Source organism: Pelophylax lessonae (genome assembly GCF_965119305.1).
Source record: "Pelophylax lessonae genome assembly, chromosome: 5".
NCBI classification, from domain to species: Eukaryota; Metazoa; Chordata; class Amphibia; order Anura; family Ranidae; genus Pelophylax; species Pelophylax lessonae.
In genome coordinates, this window is record NC_138772.1 from 291,187,963 (window position 1) to 291,204,363 (window position 16,401).

General features: G+C 39.5%; 1 protein-coding gene and 1 pseudogene across 2 annotated transcripts in view; one reads left to right on the forward strand and one right to left on the reverse strand.

The window, feature by feature from the left end:
- The window catches only part of CDH18 (cadherin 18), an 850,149-nt gene that overhangs the window by 52,707 nt on the left and 781,041 nt on the right, over positions 1-16,401 (reverse strand). The window contains exon 9 of the mRNA XM_082258418.1: positions 10,878-10,996. Coding sequence (XP_082114544.1) covers positions 10,878-10,996 — 119 coding nt within the window. The remainder of the gene's footprint in view (positions 1-10,877; positions 10,997-16,401) is intronic.
- On the forward strand, positions 1,584-2,248 carry LOC309555600 (protein RER1-like; annotated as a pseudogene). The gene is made up of 2 exons: positions 1,584-2,087; positions 2,132-2,248. The product of its transcript is annotated as a protein RER1-like (transcript).

Genomic DNA, 16,401 nt, shown 5'->3' on the forward strand with positions numbered 1-16,401 from the left:
CCCAAGTAAAGTTATATTAGTAATACCTGATTCTACATCATAGATGCAATTCTGGGTACCTATACCATTTTTAGATGAAACATAAAGCTCTGCTTCCTAAATGAGTTGTGCTAATTATTATAACCTAAATTATATATAACAACATATCAATATAATATTAAGTTGGTGATTCTATTTAGGTACCATGTTATGTTGAGATCAGTAATAGGCTATTTATAATACACTGTGACTCAATACCTACTTTCCACAGACCTTGCTTTAAATTCCATTAAAACATTAGACTCCACCTTTACTAGTTTCCAGTGATTCACAAATTTATTTTCCTAATAATACCTAGACCCATAATTCTGTAATATTTCCAGTGCTTAAATATATGCTCATATGGATCTGGCTGAGATAATTTTTATGTTCATGTGAGCATTAGCATGTAAGCTATCATGAATCAATAGATAAACTTTCCTGACATAAGTAATGTATGCTACAGCAAGCTTTTATCATAATTGCCTTTTATCTGTTTAGAAGTAAATTAAAGATATATATGTATAATACATTAACAATAACTAGTAATATACACTACCTGTCCAAAAAAAAAAAGTCGCCACCTGGAATTAACTGAGCAACTAACTAAACTAAGCATACAGTAACTATCCTATTGGATAGTTACTGCATGTGCCCAAAGAATGAGGTCAGCTGACTACCTGAATATACTGAATGATCAGGTTATTCCATCAATGGATTTTTTCTTCCCTGATGACATGGGCATATTCCAAGATGACAGTGCCAGGATTCATCGGGCTCAAATTGTGAAACAGTGGTTCAGGGAGCATGAGACATCATTTTCACACATGGATTGGCCACCACAGAGTCCAGAACTTAACCCCATTGAGAATTTTTGGGATGTGCTGGAGAAGGCATTGCGCAGTGGTCCAACTGTCCCATCATCAATGCAAGATCTTGGTGAAAAATGAATGCAACACTGGGTGGAAATAAGCTTCTGCAATTTCACAAGATTTATCGAAACAATACCACAGTAAATGTGTGCTGTAATCAAAGCCAACAAAATATCAGGTGTCAGACCTTTTTTTTTGGGTGGCAACTTTTTTTTTGTTCAGGCAGTGTATTTTATCATGATCTTGGTTCCGATAGCTCTCAATATACAACTTCTTTAGTTTGCCTAAAATGAAAATTATCACGTATAGTATCTAGTTACAGATTTATGAACACAATATTAAACAAAATGTGATGTGGCTCATTTTCTGCTCCCACACATTTTCCCCATACAGAAGTGATAATTAATTTATCATAACCCAAACAGCATGCACCAGATAAACACCAGAAATGCAGCAAAATACAAAAATGAAGAAACAATTTCCCCTGCCAAAAGAATTACATTTTGTGTATAGCCACTCCCATGTGTTACCCACCCCTGCTATGGTACATAAACAGTTTATGTCTGATAGGGCAATAAAGCTCCCGTAGTCGAATCAGTAAACCACAGTGAGTCTATGATAATTATACATTGGGAGATTCCACTGAAAATAACCCATTCAGTTCTGAGTCGGGCAGGAGAAGGCAGAAACAGCATGTCAGAAGGAGACAGTATCGATGACTGAGTTCATGGCAAGCCCTCACTGGTATTTCGCTTCTTTTCAAGGTTAGGGCAGATTTACAAGTCGTGGCTAGACAAATCCACAACTTACACAGCAGTGCGATGGCTGATGACTATAGGTCTAAGTGTTCTTTACTTGATAAGGGTTTATATACTACAGGGTTGGTATATAGTAACATATGCCTTGGGTATCTACCACCTAAATCTCTTCATAGAATTCCTATCCCCAAAGGTAGACCCATCCTAAATGGAAGATTCAGATAAGAGTCTGTCATTACCGACAAACCAAAATGAAGAGTTCCATCCATTTATTAGACGGCTTCCGGAGTATATATTTTGGCACTCAGCCATTAAAGGAATCATCGTTGCCATGGTGTGCACTTTCTTTGATGCATTCAACGTCCCTGTATTTTGGCCTATCCTCTTCATGTATTTTATCATGCTCTTCTGCATAACCATGAAGAGACAAATAAAGCACATAATTACTAGTATTTATCTGCACCTACTCCCTTTTTTCCAAAGCACATGATTAAATACAGATACATCCCATTCACACGCAGGAAACAGAAGTACAAAGGAAAGGAAGAAACCGGCAAGCCATTCTCCAGTTAAAAGAAACTGTCACCTTCTTTTTGACTTTCATATAATTTCATATATTTAATATAAATATAAAATAATTCATCACGAGTTATCAGGATTGATAAGCAAGCTAGTTCATATCTAATTCAAGCTACCATGACTTGACTATTCAAGAAGCACCAGAAAGGTCTGGATTTTCTTATTTATAAATACATAACAAATCAGCACAATCTCTTGATAATTAATACATTTCAAGATATTTAAAAAGAAAACAAGGTATTCCCCCAGTAATCACAACCATGTAACTCCCCCCCCCCATATCTTTCTTGTATATTAAAAAATACACATGTCCAGAAATCCAGTGGCATTCTCTAGAGATCCAACACTTTACACTTAATTCTCGCACTGTCATATTCTGCTCTGATGTCATTGTGAGTCAGAGTGTCAGTTCAGTCCCCACTTTTAAAAAATATGAAGAAGTGTTGGAAACTTAAAACTTTGAACCAGCTTTTAGGTAACAATGAACCTTAGTTATTGAAATTCGAAGTCCTCAGTCTGATTGTAGAACAAACGATAATATGTGCTAAACAGTTATTTTTGAAAGAATGGATAACATCATGATTTGTATAAATATTATGTGTGTTATATCATTTAGATATAGAAAATATTTAAACAATTAGCTTTCCTAAATTGTATATCAAGTGACCAATATTTTGTAGATAGAGTATGCGAGGTAGCATGGGAAGTATTGCCATTTTATAAAATTTTTCAGTTGATAAACATTACTTACTTTGTTCGAAAATAAAAAATAGATTAATGTAAAATAAATGTATTATATGAAAATACAAGGGTGTGCAAACCTGAAAAGCAAAATACCCAATCCTGCACTGTAAGCACATAGCAGCCATCTTTGAGTGCCTTCACATGAGGTCCACTTCCTCCTAAGCCTCATAATTAGCCAGTGAATCTGTACATTACAGTAATGGTTCAATTGTGAAGGAAAGGAAATGGGAGGAGAAGGAGTCAAAATCTCGACATATCAATTGAAGCACCTACATATTACAACACCCAGCCATTCTAGAATTCTAGACACCCACAATCCCTGAAATTAAAATAGGCCTACTGTGCAAGCACCAAGAGGTGCCTGTTAAAGTGGTAATAAACTAAAAAGCAAACATATACTATATTTCAGCTTACTTATTCTTTGATGTGATGGGTGTGTTAGCTTTATTTTTTTTTTGTCTTTCTTTTTTTTAGTTTTAGCTGGTGATCCAGACAGTATGTCTGTTGTTTTTACCGGAACATCCTATACTGCAGATGTATCAACTACAGAGTTAGGAAAAACCATTTACTACTGACAGGGGTGCTTATAATGATCATCTTTTATTTATGTAAAACTGTCATCCCAAACGGAACAAAGCTGTTTGCTGTAACTGATTGTAAAGTGTTGGATGGATTAGCAGATGTAGATACACTAACAAACTGAAGCCAGACTTCAGCTAACACTCCTGTCTCCCCAGACTGAAAACAGACTGCTACAATTTAAAAGGTGCCCCCTGTGCTTATTCATCCTGAACAGAGGCACTATAATACAGGAGGTGTGTTACTGGCCAGATCATCAGTTGAATACAGAGGGGGAAAGCCTAAAAAAGGAAAACTAATGCAATCACTACATCTAATGATTGGCAGCTGAAATATATGACATTTTTGGATTTGGGTTTATTACTACTTTAACCGCTTAAAGACCAGCCGCCGCAGATATACTGTTGCAGGCTGGCTCTCCTGCGCAAACCGACGTAGGGGTACGCCGGTTTGTGGGAGCGGGTCTCTAGCCCTGCAGCTAAGCAACAGGTCCGGTGGCAGCGGTGGCTGCCAGGAACCCGGCGATCGCTGCAGGGATTGACAGAAGGTGGTGTGCCATTGTAAACACAGCACACTGCTCATCTGTCCCTGATTGAAACAGGGCTCCTGTATTCCTGTTATCTCGGATAAGCCCTGTTTCCATCCACCAAGTCGGGGGCCAGACACAGGCCCTAGGAACGCAATTAACCCTTTGATCGCCCCTGGTGTTAACCCCTTCCCTGCCAGTGTCATCATTACAGTAACAGATTACTGTAGTAATGTAAGCAATAAATAAAATATTAAGGTGTCAGATGCACAATAAGTGTTACAGTGCAAAAAATAACATCAATGCATCAATATAAACATAAATATGTAAACAGTAAATGTAAAGTGCCAATTGTGCAAAAAGTGCTATAGTGCAGTGAATAACATCAATAATAAATAGCATCCAAAAAGGTGACACAATGTGCACAAATAAGTGACCTCAGGATATAAATCACTGTAACTAACTCAATAAATAGTTTATCAAATGAATGATAATTAATCCAATCAACACTAAAATAAACAACTCAAATAATATGTGGTAAGTAGTGAAGTGGTCAAATAAATCCACAAAAATTAATTGATAAGGTCACTCTAGTGCAAAAGGTGGCCAAGTGTATATCTGACAATAGTCCATGAGGTGAATAAATATATGGTGTCCCAAAATGGTAGATCTTGAGGCGATCCAAAGGTGGCCGTGCAGGTGAGGAAACAGTAGTGCTCCCCTCTCAATATTGACCGCACTCACCGGAACTAGATACCCCTACATGGGTAATATGCGTGATAATACTCAGGGGTATAATCCCGTCAGATCATGGGCATCGATCTTAGTAGCTATGGGCATCCAGTTAGATCCTCTCTCAAAGATATAGGGCAATACTCTCCAATAAATATCAAACTCAATCAATTTGCTATCAAATAATATATGTATTGGGAGATCCATGACGTGATGACGCTCTACGCTTTTCATCAGTTTGACGTCATCAGGAGCAGCGTCAGTCACGCCATATATATAGTAGGTGGTTACTAGGCAACCGGGAGTCGCTGGAGTTCAATGTTTATACCGCGGCCAATCACTAAATCAATCAGAAAATAGTCAAGTGTTTCCGGGCAGATGGAAAAGGTGCTAGTGTAAACCATAATTATTGCGGCCAATGGTAAATTAGAAAATAACAGATGCATTAGTTGCTAGGTAGAGTGGTAAATAATTATTGAGGCCAATGATAATTTAAATTAGGTGCATTTGTTGCTGGGCAGGAAACAAAGAGACATTGCCATTGCAAAAATAAGGCAATATAGATATAAATTGTCCTGGCCCACTGCACAAGGTAAGTAATACGTGACTGAGCAGATGCTGCCCTGTATTAGATATAAACAGATTAAAAATTGATTAAACTTTAATGGGCTGTGTAAATAATTAAAAATAAAAAAATAAATAATTATAAACATAAAACTAAAAAAATAGGATGTTGATTAGAGAATATATATATATATATATATATATATATATATATATATATATATATATATATATATATATATATACACACTTATATATAATAAAATCCAGTGGTCTAATAGCCATCTATGAGTTTGCAATAATAACAAAGCAATTTAGAAAATAATATAAGACAATATGCGATCCAAACCCATACATAATTTCCTATAATAATGAAGGGCTGAATAAATATGATGTCCAGGTGATATATAAGAAATATAAAAATTATGATAAATAATAGATAAGCATGTATGTTATGTACGAATTAAGAAAGGAAGAAGGTTTCATGGGGAGGATGGTTAAATGGGTTCATTAATAGCTGATATTACATTGTACCAATTAATTATACTACTAATGGAGGATGTAAAGTTGATGGTTATGTCTCTATTAATCCCCCAGTAGGAAGAAGTGATCTAATAAGGATCGGTCACTATTGTGTAATTGACTCAGATTTATAGGTTGAGTGAGAAAGAGATATATAAAAGGAATATATAAAACACTAGGATAATAAAAAAATAAAATAAATAAATAAATATATATATATATATATATATATATATATATATATATATATATATATATATATATATATATATATATGGGGAAGGAAGGTATTAAGCACCTAATTTCAATTATCATTGCCCTCAATAATTATTTACCACTCTACCCAGCAACGAATGCATCTGTTATTGCCTAATTGGCCGCAATGATTATGAGTCTGGATTACAATAGCACCTTTTCCATCTGCCCAGAAACACTTGACTATTTTCCGATCGATTTAGTGACTGGCCGCGGTATAAACTTTGAACTCCAGTGACTCCCGGTTGCCTAGTAACCACCTACTATAAATAATGGCAGGGATGGTGTGACTGACACTGCTCCTGATGACTTCAAACTGACGAAACACATAGTGCGTCATCACGTCATTTCCGCTTTTGGTTGGAACGCACATCTGGCGGCTGGAACACATTGTGTTCCGGAAGTCTAACGTGAACTAGGAAGTTGCGGTCATTGCTATTGCTAATCACGCTCGTTTTTACTTCTGATATGTGAGTACATTTCTTATCTACTAAAATTGAACATCTAATGTGGCTGCTGCCCAAGGATCGCCCAGCAATCTTATGCCCTACTCTGTCCCTTTCGCTTGGAATATGGAACAGATTGGCGAAACACCATGACTTCAAGTCTCCCCATACCCCTTTAGCGCCCCTTTTGGGCAACCCTAAGTTTCCTCCGGGCCTCTGTCCCCTCGCCTTTGCTTGGTGGACTAACAAGGGATTTCTCCGTTTAGCTGATTTATGTGATAGGAGGGGTGTTATTTCTAGAACCACGTTGCGAGACAAATACTCCCTGCCAGAGAGCGAGTTCTCTCGCTACACTCAGATCTCCCATTATGCTTCCTCTCTAAAGGGTCTCTGCAATTTGACAACTTCGACTCCCATGGAGTACCTGTGTAGTAATATCGACAAACTGAAGGGTTATATTTCTACAATATATACTGTACTGCTTGAGGATGACCCTAAATTACCTTATATGACCCGGTGGGAGGCGGACCTGGGGGAGGAGTTGGATAGGGCGGAGTGGAATAAGTTGGCACTCTTGAATTGCAAGTCCCTGATCAATACTTCCCTGATAGAAGCTAACTATAAAGTATTTCTAAGGTGGTATATGGTCCCTGTCCGGTTGGCGGCAGCAGTCCGGGGGGCATCTTCGTTGTGCTTCAGGGGATGCGGCCAGTCGGGCACGGTCCTGCATATTTGGTGGACCTGCCCTAAGGTCCACCGTTTCTGGATCAGGGTGTACAATTTTGTCTATTCGCTCATGAACATTAATTTGATTAAATCCCCTACCCAGGCGTTATTGGGCAAACCGATTGACCAGGCCCCCAACCACACCAAACGCTTGGTCACTTTTATATTCACGGCGGCCAAGATCGCCATAGCTCGTTCCTGGCGGTCCCCGGTTCATTTGATAAACTATTTATGGAGTTAGTTACAGTGACTTATACCCTGAGGTCACTTATTGGTGCACATTGTGTCAACTTTTTGGATGCTATTTATTATTGATGTTATACACTGCACTATAGCACTTATTGCACAATTGGCACTTTACATTTACTGTTTACATATTTATGTTTATATTGATGCATTGATGTTATTTATTGCACTGTAACACTTTTTGTGCATCTGACACTTACATTTTTTATTTATTGCTTATACAATTCTGTAGACATATTGACCCAGGCAGCGCCATTTACCTTCCCTCCCCACTTTAATACACTTTATATAACCCTTCTGGGGTTATATTTAGGAGGTTGGCTGCAGCCAATAAATTATCCTTAGCGCAGATTTTCTTTCTTTACTGTAGTAATGTCACTGGTCCCCCCAAAAGTGTCTAAAATGTCAGTTTGGTGTCTGATCTGTCCGCCACAATGTCGCCACAATTGTCGCTCTTTTTTTGTTTATAGCGCATAATAAAAAAAAACACAGAGGTGATCAAATACCACCAAAAGAAAGCCCTGTTTGTGGGGGAAAAAAAGATGTAATTTTTTTTTTTTAAAGTAACGCAGTGCCAAATCGCAAAAAGTGGCCTGGTCATTAGGGGGGAAATCCTTCCGGTCCAGAAGTGGGTAAGCATTACAGTGTTGGGTATGCAATTATTTTTACACTTTTTATTGTAACTTTATATTTGTAATTTTTTAAACTACCATTTTATAAAATAGCCTCAATAAACTTTCATTCTAAAGTTTCATCCCTGAGTTTCTTTGTTCCCTTACGCTATTTTTCTTAGGAGCAAGAAACTAAACACTTTTGGATTCGGAATAGAGGTTACACAAAAGGAACAGAATAACCAAGTGACATTTTTTTTAAGAGACTCTATTAACTGTAAATGCTATTTTTGCAATATCATTTTGCAATTCAGAAACTATGAGGTTTATTTATTAAAGATAAATAGAGTATTCAATTTGCAAGTGGATTCACTCTTTACATAGGAATTTTCCCCAGAGGTTAGTGAATGAGGTGATATTCTGCTTACTTCCATCATCCAATCATGTGCAAGCAAAAATTATATTTTTTTGTTTTTTATTGTCCTTTTTCTTGCATGTGATTGGCCATTCTTTGCAAAGTAAAATAATTGACCATGTTCACTATATTCTGGGGAATATTAGAAAATTTTAAGCAAGAGAGAAATAAATAAATAGTGCGCACTGTACTAATTCCAAAATAATAAAGCCCATGTACTACTTGAAATAAAAGAAAATACATGAATCTAAACTAATTTGCTAATGTAAAAAGATAAGGTTAAATGCCCAGAAAAAGCTGCCAGCCAGATACATGGAACCAGAACGAATAGTATTCAAACTTAGTGAAAGACATCATGGTATGTGTAGAAAAATGAGAATCATAAAAAATTGCCACTTAATTGCATACAGTGATAATCTGCATTTATACACACACACACACACACCCTGTATGAAAGGACAACTGTGACTGTTCCTGCACCTTCCTGGGTGCATCTTGCCTGGAAACAATACTAAATACTCACAATATTTCTATGCACTTTAATGTAGTTTAGCATGGTATACATCTGATTGGATTCATATATGATTTTAGGAGCGCGGTTTGTCAATTTTGATTTTGTTTACATTTCAGGCATATGTATATTGTATAGATTTTATTGCACATAATTTTGAAATAAAATATATATATATATTCTGTATAATTACTCACTTCAGGTTGTGCAGGTACAGGATAATATTTATCCAATTTCTCCGCCTAAATACTCACGGCAGTCTCCTGTCATTCAACTATAGGTGGGGACTTTATTAGGTGGGCTGAATTCAGGAGGGGTTAATTAAGGAACAACTGTAATAAATGTACAATTGTCCTTTAAGGTAAGCAGTGTTTAAATAATTTATTTCTGTATTTCTTTCTTCAATTATAAAAAATATGCAAAAATTACTTGTTAATATTATGTCTTTTCATTGTTAGCCTAAAGGTGTTGTATTCTGTTCCACATGTCCTTTCTCTGCTTACTGCTTGCTTAACCATGGTAAGCAAGAAATAAGTTATTAACTCTCCTTTCAACATATGACTCTGTTGAAGTTTTTAATCAGACATTAAGCCTAATAGGTATGTTCTGCTTTGTATCATTTTTTTAAAAACTCATAGTGCTTTGGAATACTTTTGGTACATATTACAATTTTTGTAAAAATAAAAAACGTTGCGTATTAAAGATAAGAATAAAAAATAAACCTTTTTCGTTTTAAAAAGTATTCACTTAAAAATAAATACATGTACATTTTTTCTTTGAAAAATTAGCTACTTGATTTTTTATGGTTTCAATACCTTAAATAAAAAAAGCAAAAGCACGCCAATCAGAAAAATCCAAATAAATTCAATGCTCCTAATGGGAATGCTTGATCAGGCTCAGTGACTTAGAAAATACTAGCATTTTTAAAAGGGGAAGTCATTAATGGCAGCCTTCATGCTTCCTTTCTACAGGTCTTCATTAAAAAAAACAAAAAACTTTTTTTAGCTGGAGTAATTTTTTCAATAAAGTACAGATCATAATTTATAGTAAATTTCTCCCTGTTGTATTTAGTAAATTAGGACTTCATTTACTGTACATGCTAAAACGTCATTTACTATAATCACATGCATGCATCTAGACCAGGGGTCTCCAAACTTTCTACACAAAGGGTCAGTTTACTGTCCTTCAGACCTTAAGGGGGCCAGACTGTGGCCAGTGGCAGTAAAATGTCCTGGCATCCAGTGGAAGTAAACAATGCCATTGTCTTTGGTATCATTGGTGTCAGTGGGAGGACTAGTGCCTCATCATTGATGTCAGTGGAAGGAATAATGCCCCATTGTTGGTGTCAGTTTGAGAAATAATGCCCCATCCTTGGTGTGAATGGAATGAATTGTGCCCCATCCTTGTTGTCAATAAAAGGAATAGTGCCCTTTTGATGGTGTTAGTGGGAGAAATAGTACCCCATTGTTGGTGTCAGCGACAGGAATTATGCCCCATTGTTGGTGTCAGTGGATGGTATGGTGCCCCCAAGGGCAAGATAAAGGCAAACAAAGGGCCGCGGTTTGGAGACCACTGATCTAGACCAACCAACTTGCGTTAGTTAACGGTTCCAGTTTCGGTACATGCAGATTTGTTGCAACATAGAGCGAGACAAATCAAATATCCTTTTAATACATTACAAATATGGTAAGAAAGTTACAATTTAACACTTTTAACATTATATATATATATATATATATATATATATATATATATATAGGAAAAATAGGTTACCTGGCCTGGTCTTGCATTTTCACAAACAATTATATCTTCATTTCCAAGATATGGAGCATTATCATTAACATCCAACACTTTGACACCAACTGAAATGTAGCTCATTAGGGTAGGATTTTCTGTAAGAAAAAAATGTAACATATTAATGTATTATCAATTTGCTATCTGTTATAGCAAAATATGTAACAATTATTATCACATATTTCTATAATTGTACCGATAGGCCAATGAGTAAGCATTTAAAAAAGTCATGCCTAACCAGCAGCTCCTTTTTTAGGCTTGACCTTAGACGAAATGAAATATAACCAACCACCTTATTGGAATTCACATACATATAAATATTGCAAAATTGGTAGAATAATATCAAAGTAATTTGTGCATCATATCTTCACAGTTGTATATTTTAAACAGGATGTTTAAATCATTTAGACCATTTTTAAAATTAATTGCTCCTAAACAAAAAAAAAAACTAAAAAGGGGTACAAATATTGCCAAAAGGTGTATAAAGTGGTAAAAAAAAAAATCTAATTTTTTTAAAGTGCCACTAATAGTGAAATGACATTTCCTTGGTTATGGATTTTCTGTCACATTTGTTTTTAGCGCTGGAGCTTACCATTAGTTATTTTAGGTGTGAGATTCCTAGTGCTGACAACTAATGTGCATGCTGCAGAAAGTAGCTGAACACACTAAAACATTTTCTAATAGTTAACTCTCAGATTGCTAAAAATTTAACTCAAAACAATCACATAAAACAAGCCCTAAATGCTTAACTTTCCCACAAATACTTAAAACCTAAAATGAGCCCTAATGCAGTAAAAAACCCAACAGCAAACCTTTTTTATATTGCAACTTACTAGTACTTAGAAGGGATTTCTGTATTAGTTTACTTTTTTAGGCTTTCTTTCTTCAATTTTCATCTAATGATCCAGCCAACACATCTGTTGTTTTTCAAAAGTATAAGCTCTCCAGCAGAATGTATCAGTTTACATGGATGAAACAAACCAGTTAACACTGGCAGGGGTGAATAAAATGATCAGAACTGGAACTGTATTAAAGCGTGAGCTGCAGTTTGGCTTCAATTTGTTAGTGTATATAAATCTGTTAATATATTTAACACTACCCTCCCGCCAGACTGACACTGCTGCTGTCTGCTGAGACCCTACCTCTAACACTTTTCCTAACTGCTAAATCAAGACTTTAACCCTTTCACTGCCAGAGCTGTTTTTGTGTTTTTTATTTGCACATATGTGTAAAAAGTAATTTTAGGCCTGAACAACAAACCCCCCCGAACATTATATTTTTTTTATGAAAGCAGACAATTTAGAGAATGTAAGGAAAAAGGAAAAGGGGTTTCTAGGAACCCCTTTTCCCCCTTTTTCCTCGTGGGATGGCAGCAGCGTAGGCAGTTTCAAGGCTCCCCCTCCCTCACCAGCTTGGCGGGAAATAGCTGAAGAAATAGTAAGCTGATAGGTGGAAAGAGCTGCCTGCAGAAGGTCAGGTGACCGAGGCTTCTAGAACCGAGGCAGGCTATAAAAGGAGGAGCCAAATGGAGCGCAATGTCAGTCGCCTCAGAGGGTTAGCCGGAGCGGGCTTCCCTCGGGCGGCATGAAGACTCTTCTTAGACAACTCCTGGAGAAGGCGGAAGCCAAGGGTGGAGAGAAATGGCTGCGTCGCTGCCTAGAGTTGCCGGCGGAAGAAGCAGTGGAAGAAGACAGGTCGATGGGACGGGCACCGGCGGAAAAGAAGACTAGAAGCGAGGAAGTAGACAGCAGCGGGGGCAAGAAAAGAGGTTGACAGAGAGGTAGATCCAGCGGAGGACAACGAGGCAACAAGGAAATGACTGAAGGTGGAACAGCGCCGGTGCGGTACAGCCCTGGAATGGAGAAGGGCATAGAGGGCGGAGCCTATGCAGGGGAAGAACCGGCGAAGAGAAGACAAACACCGAGAAGAAGATTTAGCCTGCCGGCTGAAGAACAGAAGAGCAGCAAAAGGAGAGTAAAGAAGACAAGTACGGCAAGACCGGAGGACACAGGAGAGGCACCTTGGCGGCAAGGGGACACAGACACCAGGGCTGTTGGCGGGAGACCCATTGCAGGTCTCAATGGCAGCTGCCAGAGGAGTGATAGAGAAGAGAGCCCATTGTATTGGCCAGCAGGGGAATTGGCTGAAGCACAGGTATAGGAAGAGCCAATGGTTGCTGGGCTGGGTGAGTTTGGGTCAAAAATTTTAAATGATTTGAACCAGTCTCTTAACCAGATAGATAATGCCCTAACATTATTGCACAACAAAGTAGAGGTGAAACAAACAGAACAAGGTGCAGCTACGATGTGGCTAGATCAGGAAGACGAAGTTGTAGCTTTAGACAAAACCATAAGTTTTAAGGATAAGGTGAAAGAGAGGTCAGGTGGCGTTCCAGAACACATATTAAAAGAAAGCATGCCTTGCTCTCCTTCCCCCCTGGGTTTTCACCTTAACTTGAACTTGAAAGAAAACATTTGGAATAGGGAATTTGTGGACATCCTGTCCCTCCTTCCATCAAGCAAAGAATTCCTAAAATTAGAGAAAAGTGATGAGGATAGGAGGAGACCTGTAGCCAAATCATTTAATAATTGGCTGCAGGCTGTCTGCATATTTTCAAGTGTGTTATGTGAAAAACAACCTTACAATGCAACTGGATTATTCCATCATGTTGAAATCATTCTTGAGGCTTTGGTTGGTTTTTATATGATGAATCCTTCAGACAGAAATTATCAGTCCATAAGGAGCTCCAGTGGGGTTGTAAGGATGTAGGATTGTGGCTAAATTTGCTAATTCCACCAAGGCCGCCATTAGCTAGGCCAGCAAGCAGTGGGTCTAACCAGGTATCTGGATATAAAAAAGGCATATGCTTTGCATGTAATGATTCTCAATGCAAGTGGTTACATAATTGTCAATATAAGCATGAATGTGCTTTCTGCGCAAGGGCACATAGCGTAACAAAATGCTTTAAAATAATGGCTTCCAGTAGTCAATCAGGAGGAAAAGAGCCATTTCTTAAAGGGCAAAATTAAAGTGAATCTACAAGAAATGCAAATTTGGCTGCGCAAATACCCAGATCAGCGGATGGTCAACATGCTTTATAAAGGCTTTTCAGCCGACTTCAAATTACTGTTATTTGAAGTAAAGGGATGTGAAATAGTAAAAAATCTAAAATCGGTGAATAGGTTATCAAATATAGTTGAAGAAAAGATTAACAAAGAAATAAAAGCAGGTAGGATAGCAGGCCCATGTTTAAATCCGCCATTTACCAATTTTAGATGATCACCTTTAGGTATCCTGGCAAAAAAAGAACCAAATAAATTTAGGCTCATCCATCACTTATCATTAGAGTTGAGCGGTCACCTGGATGTCCGTGTTCGGCGGGTTCGACGTGTCCCGGACTTTTGCCGAACTTTTCCCGGACACCGAACCCCATTGAAGTCAATGGGGACCCGAACTTTCAGGCACTAAAATGGCTCTAAAACACCAATGGAAAGGGCTAGAGTGCTGCAAATGGCAGCAAAACGTAGTTAAGAGCATGGCAAGTGCTCTGCAAACAAATGTGGATAGGGAAATAACTTAAAACAACAAAAAAAAAACATAAAAAGAAAACAATGTTCTTCATCTCTGAAGGACGAGGCCCATATGGAGTAGGAGGGAGGTTGAGGTGGTGGTGGATGTGGCGGTGTCATAGGCGTGCGCACAGGGTGTGCCGGGTGTACCTGGGCACACCCTAATCACCTAGGGCACATTAGCATTTTCGCTCTGTTTGCCAGTGAGGAGATGGGAAAGATCTCCCTCTGACCTGCTCTGCTCTATTTCACTTTGCCAGCAGGGAGAGTAATGTATCGGGGCCATGTACATGTAGGCAAACACATGCATGTGTATTTAAACTTTGGGGTGCACACCCTAATGCAATAGGCTGCGCACACCTATGGGCGGTGTAGGTGGAAGCGGCGGTGGAGGAGGACCAGGGCCGGATTAAGAGCATCATGGGCTTGGTGCTGAGGATTTTGAAGGGCCTTAAGGGCCGTGCCTTGGCATGCACCCAGAGGAGGAAGGGTGCAGCCATGCATGCCTAATTCAACATGGGATGCTGTCTCTGAAGCCCATAAACACATCCATGCATCGGCAACTGTCCCTCCTTGTCCGGCCTTCGTGCTGTGTGGGGAGGTTCTGAGGGAGCTGCCTGGGGAAGCGAGCATAGAAGCCAGACTTCTGTGTTTACAAGTGACAGAAGAGCGGTAACAGTGAATATGGCCAACCCGGGGCCTATATAAAGGTAGGGGCCTGGAGCTGCAGCTCCAATAGCCCCTACGTTAATCTGGCCCTGAGGAGGACGAGGTAGCCAACACTGCTTCTTTTAACAAATTTTAAATGAGGGTACACCCCAAAAGAGTGAGAAAGAGCAAAAATGGAACAATGGGTGGGTAAGGTCGGTATCCATCGCTATTCTGCACAAGGTACGGAAAAGTCCCGTGGGATCCATGCCTGGTTCATTTTAATGAACGTGAGCTTGTCCACATTGTCTCTGGACAGGCGGCTGCGCTTGTCTGTGATAACGCCCCCAGCCGTGCTAAATACCCGTTCAGATAATACACTGGCTGCAGGGCACGCCAGCACCTCCAAGGCGTAAAGGGCAAGCTCAGGCCATGTGCCCAATTTGGAGACCCAGAAGTTGAAGGGGGCAGACCCGCCATTCACTACATGTAGGCGTGTGCGCACATACTGCTCCACCATGTTGGTGAAATACTGCCTCTTGCTAAGACGTTCCATATGAGCTGCTGTTGCTGCTGTTTGTTGTGGCGTGCTGACAAAGCTTTTCCACATTTTGGCCATGCTAACCCTGCCTTCTGAGGTGCTGGCGGTGCCCTGGTTGTGTTGGCGACCTCTTCCTCCTCCTCCTCCTCCTCTACCTTGTGCTTCCACTGTGGCCCCGCTGTCAGGTGGGAATGCCAGCAGCATCGCGTCTACCAGCGTGCGCTTGTACTCGCGCATCTTGCGATCGTGCTCCAGTGAGTGAATTATGGACGGTACGTTGTCCTTTTAATGGGGATCCAGCAGCGTGGCCACCCAGTAATCAGCACAAGTTAGAATGTGGGCAACTCAGCGGTCGTTGTAGAGACACTGCAGCATGTAATCGCTCATGTGTGCCAGGCTGCCCAGAGGCAACGAAAGGCTGTCCTCTGTGGGAGGTGTATCGTCCGTGTCCTCTGTATCCCCCCAGCCACGCACCAGTGATGGCCATGAGCTGGCCTGGGTGCCACCCTGCTGTGAACATGGTTCCATCTCCTCCTCCAGCTCCTCCTCCTCATCCTCCTCATCCTCCAGAACTGTGCCCCTGCTGGACAATTGTGTCCCTGGCGTTTGTGTGTGCAGGAACCCACCCTCGGAGCCCCTTGCGAATGACTGCCCTGAAAGCCTTGGAAATGTTACCTCTTCATCCTCCTCCTCCTCCTCCTCCTCATCCTGTGCCACATCCTCTTCCATCATCGCCCGAATTGTT